The 12,299-nt window shown below is 47.5% G+C and overlaps 1 protein-coding gene across 5 annotated transcripts in view; it reads left to right on the top strand.

Moving 5' to 3' along the window:
• NRF1 (nuclear respiratory factor 1) overlaps positions 1 to 12,299 on the top strand; it is a 59,812-nt gene that overhangs the window by 8,470 nt on the left and 39,043 nt on the right. For all 5 annotated transcript variants that reach the window (XM_032687282.1, XM_032687283.1, XM_032687284.1 and 2 more), the window contains exons 2-4: positions 5,021 to 5,252; positions 7,979 to 8,093; positions 11,261 to 11,387. In XM_032687282.1, the coding sequence (XP_032543173.1) occupies positions 5,030 to 5,252; positions 7,979 to 8,093; positions 11,261 to 11,387 (465 nt within the window). In that variant the 5' untranslated portion in view covers positions 5,021 to 5,029. The remainder of the gene's footprint in view (positions 1 to 5,020; positions 5,253 to 7,978; positions 8,094 to 11,260; positions 11,388 to 12,299) is intronic.

Genomic DNA, 12,299 nt, shown 5'->3' on the forward strand with positions numbered 1-12,299 from the left:
GTCGTGACGCTTCACACCTCTGAGTGTTGTTGGGCTGAGAGCACAGTGTCCCATCCCCTCCCTCCTGCTCCAGCCCCTCCACACAACACACCTGCACACCCCGTTTTTCTGTGGTAGTCCAGCATAACCTCTAATCCTCTCTCTCAATAAAAGAGGATTAAAAGAGGGAACATTTGCACCTCGTCCTTCCCGCAGTAATCTCGTTGTGTGGAGCCAGGGCTGTGCCTTCCTGCCATGCCAGGAATGCTGTGAGCCAGCAGCACGGGGCACTCGTGCTTACTGGGTTAGGAATTCTTAAAAGACCACTTTGCCTGTTAATTAAAAAAGCTCATTTGACTAAAGATGAGTAACTCAGTTAAAGTGACGTTAGAACGGCTCCTGGGCTGTGCAGGTGGAAGGAAAAGGGTTTGGAGTTGGGATTTCTGGGTGGTCCTTTAGGGTGACAGAGTATTACCTTGGAGAATGGCATTTTTCAAATGTTATGTTTCCTAAATTCCTGTCCAGCTGTACATCCTGCAAAAAAAAATTGTAGGGAAGAAAGTCCCAGCCCAGCTGTTACTGGTGGATCCTGGGAGAGTCACCTCTGCCTCATGTGAGCCCTGCAGAGCCCGGGGGGAAGCATGGGAATGTTAAATGGGAATTCCAGCCCGGGCTTTATGATTTTATGGTGTAGTTTGACCTCCAGTTTTGGGTTACACTCGACTGGAATAGGCTGGGATGTGGTGGTTGCTCTTCCTGTGGTTTTCCTTGTGCTAAATGTGTCCTTTTTCCTTGGTGTCTCCAGGGATAGGGTTGGTGTGGTTGTAACCTCCACTGTGGTGTTACTTGTTGGAGCCAAAGCTTGAGAAGAGTCTTCAAGGAGGCTCAGAACCCACCTCACCCTTGTGTTCACCCTGTAGTTTCCTGATGGTGTTCGGTGCTAAATATGGGAAATTAAGCTGCCCAAAGGACCCGTTTCGAATGCCATCCTATGGCAGGAAATGGGCTCCTGTCACACCACCAAACGGTGGCTTTTGGCAGCAAACAGGAGGGTTTCTGCCTGACAAAGATCTGTGAAACCCCATTTGTGCCTTTTCCACGAAGGTTTCCCCTCAGCGGGGTTTGCTCCTTGGTGCAAGATCCTGATAAACAGAAGGAATTCTGGGATTGCTCTCCACAGTCCATTTGATGTGAGGTCTTTCCGTGCTGAGACTGGAGGCACAGGGGGTTATTTTTTTTCCCCTGTCCTAATTAAGAGGCTCATTACCCTCATTTTGTGCCGCAGGAGGACGCTGTGGAACAGGAGCTGGTTCCTGTTGTTCCACCACATCTCCGTGACACACAAAATTAGATGTTCACTTCAGCCTTCACAGGAGGGCTGCAAACTGCTCTCTTAGCTCACCTTTGTCACCTTTCCCAGGAGTCCATGTCTGCACTCCTGGAAAGCCAGTCCTGTCCAAAACCTCCTGCAGTTTCCAGAGGGGCAGATGTTTCACTAGAGAAAAAAAAAAAAAAAGCCTTTTTTTTAATCAGACTGAGGTTGTAGGCCTCAAAATCCTCTCCATGAGCAGGGGAAGACTTTTTCCACAGATATGGAAAAATAAGATTTAAAATTTCACGTTAAATTTAACTCATTTAATGCGCATTTTAAATGAGTCGTGGTAGTGACTGAGATATTAATCAATCAAGGGGTTTGCTTATCAAACCTGCAGTGGTAATTCCCTCTAGGGAATCTGCCCTTTTTCCTCTACAACCCGTGCCCCTGCCTCCTTTTAAAATGCCTTAAACCACCAAAGAAGCCATTCCAATTATTCTCATATTTATTGCTAATCTGAACAGGTGAATGAGGTGTTGGATGAGTTAGTAAAAACGGTTTATTGTGATTTATTATCATAATTTAACGTTCCAGCAGATAAATGCTCCACCTGCATGTTCAGTCTGTGTCTTCTGCAGCCCCTAAACTAAACCCACTTCAGAGGAATGAAGGTCACAAATAATCCCAGGGCTGTCTGTGTGAGGGAGGTTCTCCACTCGTGCTGCTGTTCCTCATCATTTTAAGCGTGGACTTTTTATTTTGGGCTCAATTTAAAGCCCCCACTAAACTGATGGTGGTGGCAGAGGAGGGTGTCTGTGCTGGGATGACCCACGTGGGGTTTTATGGCTCAAGTTATGAATTGTTGCCTTCAAATTTTAGTCCCTGTTGTTTTAGTGTTGAGTTTGTGGGGTTTATGTTCAGTTTGTGTCAGTTTTTAGTGTTGAGTTTGTGGGGTTTTTGTTCAGTTTGTGTCGTTGGCTGCTGGTTTGGGGTGGTGCAGCTCAGCTATTCCAGCTCCTCCTGCCTCCGGAGTTCCTCCAGCGGTGGTGGCTGACAGGACATCAGAGGGACCTCTGGCACAGTTGTGAGGCAGCTGCCCTGTGTCAGGAGAGGCACTTTATCCTCTTTTTTTTTTTATTTTAAAAGCACTTTGTCTTTAAAAATACTTCTGGCTGTGATCCAAGGCTTCTGGACCAAGCTCTGACTACCAGGAGATGTCTTTGCAGGCCTCATCCTATCACTGGGGTTTCCTTACACCCCAAACTGTTTCTGGAGAAAACCAGGAGCAGACGTTCCTTTTCTGGAAGGATGAATGCTCGTCTCTAAAATTGCTCAGGAGCAACTTTCCTTTCGTCCCCCTGTGCCTGGATCTCTGTTCAAATCCAGGTGCAGACCCTTGGGATGCTCTGCTGGAGCAACAACACCGTCCACGGGTGGGTGGTGACCTGCAGGAGCTGCCAGTCCAGGGTGTCTGCCCACAAAGCCTGGCTTGAATCGGGAATCCTTTGGGAATAATTCGAATATAGCAATGACTAACCAAGGTTTCAGTGGTGTTGACTCTTGATTGGGAGGTTTCCTTCCCATGGAAGCATCCTTTGTCTCACAGCCTTGTCTCCTGATGAGCTGAAAGGTTGTCAGTTATATTCCGAGCGTGTTTTTCCGTGGATAACTAATTTTATTTCAATTTTAAGAGGAATAATTAGAGTTGTATCGCTCCAACGGGAAAAGCAGCAATAAACCCTGTCAGGAAAAGCACAGTGGCTTGGGAAATCCTGGTGTTGGGCAAAGGTTTGCTTGGAATATTTTCCCCCATTTTTCTGTGGAGACGGCAAAATAAGTTCCTTGGGAGGAGAATAGGGCTGATTGTTTTTCAACCTGCTCCCAAGCACCTCAGTGCCTCGGTCCCTCCCTCTCTGGGGCTGTTTGGATTCCTGCTATTTTTGGGTGGTTCTAGTGTTACAACCCGAGTTGTAAACAGGGTTGGACAACAGCCCCACGGAGCTCCAGCAGCCTTTTAGGGAGGGCTGGGAGTTTGAAGAGGGTTTGGCTCGAGCCATAAGCTCGGTATGTTTGGAACACTCTCCCAGCAGCACTTCTGCTGTCCCTCAGGATTGAGTTCCTCCAGCGTGTGCCTGGATAGAAGATTCCAACCATCCCCCAGCTCTGCCAAGGCCACCACTGACCCCTGTCCCCAAGTGCCACATCCACAGGGCTTGGGAATCCCTCCAGGGATGGGGACTCCACCCCTGCCCTGGGCAGCTGTGCCAGGGCTGGACAGCATGTTCCAGGAAAGAATTTTCCTCAATATCCAACCTGAACCTCCTCTGGCACAGCTTGAGGCCGTTTCCTCTTGTTCTGTGACTTGTTTCTTAGGAGAAGAGACCAACCCCAAACCCCAACCCCAACCTCCTTTGAGTTTGGTCAAAATAACCCCCTTGACAAAGTGCTTTTTCCTGGTCTGTATCCTGCTTTCTCATCGACCCCTCCATGGCATTCCATGATCTGGTGTCAGTCAATCCAGAGCTTTCATTCACTGACTGTACTTAGAAGGTCAGATTTTTTGGGGGGATATTTTATCATTCCCTACAACTGGTCATCTGCTTTCTTTCTCCTCTTTGCCCTGAGGCTTTTGGGGAGTCTGTTTCTGAGGGTTCACGTTCCTAATTCTTCCACTTGAAAATATCTCCAGGCTGTGCTGTTCCTTTCCCACAAATGTGGGGGAGACAGAGAGTGAAAATATCCGTGTGCCTCCCATCCTGTTCCTTCTGCACAGGTTTGTGTTCACGGCGTGTGGTCCAGGGCCCTGCCGAGTGTTTAAGCTGCTCCTTTGCCACCGGATGCATTAAATAAATAAGATTTACGTCACGTTTGGGCTTGGGTTGGAATGATTTCGCCTGTTTCTGGACTCAAAACAAATAACGCAACGAAAGTGGCCTCCCGAACTCCTGGGGAAGGGTCTGGAGCAGCAGGAGGGGCTGAGGGAGCTGGGGGGGCTCATCCTGGAGCAAAAGAGGCTCAGGGGGGACCTTCTGGCTCTGCAAGTCCCTGCCAGGAGGGGGGAGCCGGGGGGGGTCGGGCTCTGCTGCCAGGGAACAAGGGACAGGCCAAGGGGAAACGGCCTCAGGCTGGGCCAGGGGAGGGTCAGGTTGGGGCTGGGGAGGAATTTGTTGGTGGAAAGGGTGGTGAGGCCTTGGCAGGGGCTGCCCAGGGAGGTTTGGAGTGCCCATCCCTGGAGGTGTCCCAGGAAGGCCTGGCCATGGCACTGAGTGCTCTGGGCTGGGGGCCAAGGTGGGGATGGGGCACAGGGTGGACTCGGTGATCTCAGGGGTCTTTTCCAACCTCAGTGACTTTGGGATTCTGTCCTGCCATCCTCGTTTGTGCCCCTGAGCTACTGAGGTCAGAGGCAATTGTGTGTCCCCCTTGGGCATCTCCCCTGAAAGCTGGAACTTGAAGTGGCAAAACCAAGTCCCAGCTTTGACCAGACCCTTCAACGTAGCGCGTGAGGGGCTCCGAGATCCCCGAGGACCTTTCCTCCAGCAAAGATGGCGGCCTGTGGGGGCCGGGCCGCGTCCTTTGGAAGCGCGGATCTTTCCAAGCTCTTTAAGTTCGCGGTGCAGGTGTCGTTTCCTTCTCCCGGACACCCGCGGTCACGGCGGGGGGTGATCCCCGTCCCCCTTGCCCGCCGCAGGGTCCTTAACCCCCGCCGCGGTTGTCTCCCCTCCGCAGTGCCTCTGGATGGAAGAGCACGGCGTGGCGCAGGCGGAGCACATGGCCACCATCGAGGCGCACGCCGTGGCCCAGCAGGTGCAGCAGGTGCACGTGGCCACCTACACGGAGCACGGCATGCTGAGCGCCGACGAGGACTCGCCCTCCTCGCCCGAGGACACGTCCTACGACGACTCCGACATCCTCAACTCCACGGCCGCCGACGAGGTCACGGCTCACCTGGCGGCCGCGGGTGAGCCCGGGGCACGGGCACGGGTGGAGGGGGGCAGAAGGGACCTCCTTGGTTTCTAAACTCCTTCTCCCAGAGGAGCCTGGAGCCAATCCCAGCCAGGATGGATCGGTGGTTTAAGTCTAGGGAATAGCAGAGGTGTGGCTGAGCCTTTGCACAGCTTTGTCCTGCAGCATTAAGGCTGGCAGATAATATATAATTAAATTAATGTGTAGACATAATATATAGAAATAATATCTCAATATAATTATGTAATATATAACATAATATATATTTATTATATATTATATAATATATTATACAATATATATTTATTATATATTATATAATATATTATACAATATATATTTATCATATATAATATATTATACAATATATATTATATATTATATAATATATTATACAGTATGTATTATATAATATATTATACAATATATATTTATCATATATTATATAATATATTGTACAATATATATTTATCATATATTATATAATATATTATACAATATATATTTATCATATATTATATAATATATTATACAATATATATTTATTATATATTATATAATATATTATACAATATATATTCATTATATATCATTATATATATAATATTATTTTACATATTATTATTATATAATATATATTATTATATAATATATATTTATTATATTATTATATTATATATTATATTTGTTATATAATATATTTATTATATAATCTATTATATAATGTTTATCATATAATAAATTTTGTATTATAATATTATGATAAAATATAATATTCTGTAATGTATTATGTACATTATCTATTATATATTCATAAGTATATAAATAATATATAATTTAATACTATAACTTAAATTATCTAATCAGAGCAATATATTTATATTTATATTATGTATAAATATATCTATGCATCTATTATTATTATATTATAATAAAGTATAATATTATTCTGTTATATATTATATATGTTATCTATCATATATTCATAAAAGTATATAAATAATATGTAATTTAATACTATAACTTACATTATCTAATCAGAGCAATATATTTATATTTATATAAATATATAAATAGTTACATATTTATATATTTATATATTTATATATTTATATATACTATACAATAGTATAATAATAGATTCATAAATATAATATTGTATTATAATACAATATTATATTATTCTGTTATATATTATATATATTATCTATTATATATTCATATAAATTTAAAAATAATATATTATTTAATAATATAATTTACATTATATAATCATGTAAATATATACTAATATTATATGAATTAATATTACTTATTGTTAATTAATATTATTCTTCATTTATTCATTAATCAATTGAATATATTAAGTTTTTGCATATTGTAATATATTATTTATATCCTTATGAAAATATATAAAATTATATATAATAGTATCATTATGTAATATATAATATATAATGTATTATTATATATTATCTATTATATGATATGTATAATATATATGTAAATATATATGATTTATTGTGTTAATGATTAGACAAAAAATATCTTAATCAGAATTATTTCCTACACAGTATAGGAGCTAAAACTACAAAGATAGTATAATGTGCTATATCAAACAATCATATTAAAGCAATTATGTTAGAGAAATTATATTAAAGCTGGCAAAAAAGAAACAGTTTTTAGGCAGAGGTCGATGTCATCCCTCGGAATATTCCGGGTGCTCCCTGAATCTCCCTGGGTGTAACATGGACGTGCTGGGAATACGAGGCTGGTTTGGACAATAAAAAAGGGCCCCTGGTAAAACTCTGCCTCAAAGAACGAAATTAAAACCCCCAACCTGTCCAAGAGCAGAAGGATTTCAGACCCACATAAACAACAGCAAAAATAACCCAGGCCTGGCTGAGCCGGGAGCTCCGGGGTTTGGCCTCTCCCAGGGAAATGCCACAAAAGATCCTGGCAGAGCTGGGCTGGGAACCTATTTGGGAATCCCAGATCCCTTCCAGTGAAGCCCAATGTCCTCCACACTGGCCTTGTGGTGGATCCACCATTCCTGGAGGAAAATGCAGTGCCAAGGAATCCCTCGGAGTTTGGGGTCGGACTTCGCTGGGTGAATAAAGCCCTTGATGGGCTGGACCCACCCTGGGAGGTTCCACCACCCCGCTGACCATCCCGTGCCCTTCCTTATGACTTTTCCAGCCTCCCATCCTGCAGGGTTTTTTTCTTTCCCCCTTCCCTTCTAGCACACAGGCTTTTCAGGCCCGGGTGGTCTTCAGGGGACTGTTGTAGGATACTTCCAGGAATTCAGGATTTTCGGTTTCTTTGCTATTAGAACCGGTCCTTAATCCCTGGGGAGAAGCCTCAGGCTCCTGTTGAGGTGTCCAAGCAGGATTCCTGGCATTTTACCCAGCTCCCTTCTCCCAGGCCACCGGGATCTCCTCAGTTCAGCCACTTATTTAAAGTCTTGGGGCGTTTTTTCAGTGGGTCTGGAAGATAAAATACAGAATTACGTGTTTGTGAGGAAAACTTTAGACTGAAGCGCGTGACTTTCCCTGGCACTGAGCTGAGATCTGGGGAACGGAGCCTTTGGATGGAACCTCGGGGATGCTGGAGAGGAGAGAATTTGTGTCACATGGGCAGCCTTGGGACACATCCACACGATGGCAACGTCCTTTCTGGCTGGTTCCTGAGCTGATTCCCCCGTTGTGGTTGGATTTCCAGGCCCTGTCGGGATGGCAGCAGCCGCTGCCGTGGCAACGGGGAAGAAACGGAAGCGACCACACGTCTTTGAGTCCAACCCATCCATCAGGAAGAGGCAGCAGACACGTTTGCTCAGGTGAGGGTCCCACCTTCCCTCAGACACCTTTGCCCAGGTAAAGATTTCCACCTGCACTGAGACACCTTTGCCAGGTAAGGATCCCCCTCTGCCCTCAGACACCTTTGCCCAGGTGAGGATCCCACCTTCCCTCAGACACTTCTGCCAGGTAAGGATCCCCCCTTCCCTCAGACACCTTTGCCAGGTAAGGATCCCACCTTCCCTCAGACACCTTTGCCAGGTAAGGATCCCTCACCTTCCCTCAGACACTTTTGCCAGGTAAGGATCCCCCCTTCCCTCAGACACCTTTGCCAGGTAAGGATCCCTCACCTTCCCTCAGACACTTTTGCCAGGTAAGGATCCCTCACCTTCCCTCAGACACTTTTGCCAGGTAAGGATTCCCCACTTCCCCTCAGACACCTTTGCCCAGGTAAAGATTTCCACCTCCCCTCAGACACCTTTGCCCAGGTAAGGATTCCCCACCTGCCCTCAGACACCTTTGCCCAGGTAAAGATTTCCACCTCCCCTCAGACACCTTTGCCCAGGTAAGGATTCCCCACCTCCCCTCAGACACCTTTGCCCAGGTAAAGATTTCCACCTCCCCTCAGACACCTTTGCCCAGGTAAGGATTCCCCACCTGCCCTCAGACACTTTTGCCCAGGTAAAGATTTCCACCTTCCCTCAAACTCCTTTACCCAGGTGAGGATTCCCCCTTCCCTCAGACACTTTTGCCCAGGTAAGGATCCCACCTTCCCTCAGACACCTTTGCCCAGGTAAAGATTCCCTCTGCTCTCAGACACCTTTGCCCAGGTAAAGATTCCCACCTTCCCTCAGACACCTTTGCCCAGGTAAGGATCCCTCACCTTCCCTCAGACACCTTTGCCAGGTAAAGATTCCCTTCTGCCCTCAGACACCTTTGCCAGGTAAAGATCCCACCTTCCCTCAGACACCTTTGCCCAGATAAGGATCCCCCCTTCCCTCAGACACCTTTGCCAGGTAAAGATTCCCCCCTTCCCTCAGACACCTTTGCCCAGGTAAAGATTCCACCTCCCCTCAGACACCTTTGCCCAGGTAGAGATTCCCCCCTGCCCTCAGACACCTTTGCCAGGTGAGGATCCCACCTTCCCTCAGACACCTCAGGTTGCATCCCTGATCCATCTCTGTGCTGTCCAGAAGTTACAGGGACTGGAGATATTTTTTAGGTGGAACCCTAAAATATTTTTATTTTTATATATTTTATATTTTTATTCTGGAACCCCAGAGCTGTGTCTCAGTTTGCAGGAATGGGTTGTGTTCCAGCTCTGCTCCTCCTTGAGGTGATTTTATGGTCACTGATGTGACCCCTCTGGTGGATCCACTGCTGTCTTTGAACCCTGGTCATGAGCTAAATGTGTCACAGTAACGTGGCCTTGGAAGATGTTTGTAGTGGCTTTGGAATCCTGGAATACCCTGAGCTGGAAGGGACCCACAAGGATCACTCATCCAACCTTGTCCTGAGATCCACCCTGACCCTGCCCTGGCCCAGCTCCAGCCCTTCCCTGGGGCCTGTCCCTGCTCACAGAGCAAAGAAATCAGTTTTTAACAGGACTCTGACATTCTCTGGCCTGAGAGCCTGGAGCTCCATCCACATCCCAGCTCTGCAGGGACATGAAGGACTTACCTACCTCATGAAATAATCTTTTTTTTGCATGATGAAACAATTCTGGGAATAAATTCAATGTGTGTTTATCCAAATTTCCTTTGCCGGTGGACAAACTCCACGCTGAAGGCTCCCCCGGCCTGCAGAGCACAGTTTTGGGGGAGAACAATCAAAGGGGGATGCCTGACGGAGCTGAAACACTTTTTTTGGGGCTCTTTTTGAGCCAGCAGAGCCCTTCAGGTGTTGCATCCCGGGTGCTCTGAGGCTGTTTGCCCACCTGGGGGCCTCCGAGGAGCACTGACAGGATTCCACAGGCTTTCCAGCCTGGAAACACCACCTGCACTCCCACCCTCTGGAAACATTCCTGAATATTGGCTGGTACCGTTTTCTAGCTTTTGCAACAAAGCACTTTTTGCTTTTTGTGCTGTTTCAGTTTTAATTGGGCAGGGTTAGCGTTAAATAATATTTCCTTGGGAGTGAAATCCCTTCCTTTTAGAGCTCCACCCTGGGGTTTTCCCTCCTTCCCCCAGCTCTGCTGACTCAGCCACGTTTCTGGAGAGCAAATTCTTTTCTGCCTTGAAATATGAACATTATATTTTAAAAGAAGGAATTATTTCTCCTCCCTTCACAAAACTGCTTCATTTTACCACATGTAAGATACTGACAAAAGGCATCTTTTTTTTTTTTTTTGCACTGGGATCAGCTTAACGTGTTCCTGCTTGATTTTCACCCCACTGGGAATCAAGTGGGAAGTTAAAACTCCTCATTCTGGGATCTCTGAGCAGCTCCTGGTGCTGGTGGTGGTGCTTTTTGGCGGGTTCTGGGGTGACTAGGGCGGGGACTGAGCTGTCACTTTGTGGAGAGCTCAGGTTTTCTGAGGGAAATGCTACTTCCCTCTTGCCTTAGGCCTTCCTGCCAACATTTCTGCCACGTTCTCTTGCACTGCCCAAAAGAGAGTAAGAGGCAGAAGAAAGGCCCTGATGGAACATTTTCATCCCACGGAGGGATCGTTCCAAAGGGACTTGCTGAGCTGGGTGCACACCTGGGTTTCCTGGGCTGAGCTGTTGCAATATTTCTGCTTCTTGCCCGTCCTGTAGCTTGAATTCTCACAGTTGTGGTTTGGGCAGGACTTTGGCACTAGAGAACTGCACTGTTATGGTCTGGATGTAGAACAACCTGTGTTTGCAGCTTTCTTTTGTTGAATCCTTCGAGTGACTCGACAAACTCCCAAGTTCTGTGTTGCTGAGGCAGAGCAGTGCAGCCTCCTGCTGCCCCAGCTTTGCTGCCCTGCTGATTTTTTCTCTTTTTACCTCGCTGGGAAAAGGAGAGGAGGGGGAATAATTGACATTTGAGCTGCTGGGGGAGGGCAGGGAGCACAGCAGGGATAACCTGGGTATGGATGGGGCCAACCTGCCCAGCTGGGCTCTGTCTCTCACCTGCCTGGTGAACGAGCAGCGTGAAGAAAAGGGGTTCACAGTGAGGGGGGTCGTGTTTCTCCAGGGCTTTCAGCTGACACCCATCCCCTGGTTTGTCCCTCCCTGTGTTGCAGGAAGCTCCGAGCCACGCTGGATGAGTACACCACCAGGGTGGGGCAGCAGGCCATCGTGCTCTGCATCTCACCCTCCAAACCCAACCCCGTCTTCAAAGTGTTCGGGGCCGCGCCCTTGGAGAACGTGGTAGGTGTCTCCAGGGAAGTTGGGGATGACTTCCTCACCTTCTCTGCGGGTTTTGCTCTGCTCAGGGCAGCCTTGCAAGCCTGGGAGCCGTGTTTAAAACCCTGGGAATGGGAGTTTAGGTTTTATGGGCAGTGGTGGACCTGGCAGGGTCGGGTTGTGGTTGGGCTCGGTGATCTCAGAGGCCTTTCCCAACCTCAGTGGTTCTGTGACGTGAGGACACACTGAGGTCCTCCCTCCTCTGCGTGAGTGGTGGCCTGGCACATCTCATCAGCTGAATATCCTGGAGTAAACAGGAGAGGGAGCAGGTAGTGATCACACAATCCCAGAGTCCCTGAGGTTGGAAAAGCCCTCCCAGCCCATGGATCCACCCTGGGCCCCATCCCCACCTTGTCCCCCAGCCCAGAGCACTGAGTGCCACGGCCAGGCCTTCCTGGGACACCTCCAGGGATGGGCACTCCAAACCTCCCTGGGCAGCCCCTGCCAAGGCCTCACCACCCTTTCCAGCAACAAATTCCTCCTCAGCCCCAACCTGACCCTCCCCTGGCCCAGCCTGAGGCCGTTTCCCCTTGGCCTGTCCCTTGTTCCCTGGCAGCAGAGCCTGACCCCCCCCGGCTCCCCCCTCCTGGCAGGGACTTGCAGAGCCAGAAGGTCCCCCCTGAGCCTCCTTTGCTCCAAGCTGAACAACCCCAAACTGTGAACTGTCTGAACTCAGCTCTGCTGTCAGTCCTTGCCCCTTGTTGCAGGCCAGACCTAAAATGGAGCAGACCCTGAGCACGTCAAGTCTTGCCTCAGAACTTTCCCTTCCACCCCCTAAACCCTTCCCTTGCCGGTGTTTCTCCCTGTTTCATCAGCAGCCCTTCCATTCGCCCAAGCCTCGGGTGCCCGTGGGTATCTCCTGCCAGCTGTGCCACT

Source organism: Chiroxiphia lanceolata, chromosome 5, assembly GCF_009829145.1.
Source record: "Chiroxiphia lanceolata isolate bChiLan1 chromosome 5, bChiLan1.pri, whole genome shotgun sequence".
NCBI lineage: Eukaryota > Metazoa > Chordata > Aves > Passeriformes > Pipridae > Chiroxiphia > Chiroxiphia lanceolata.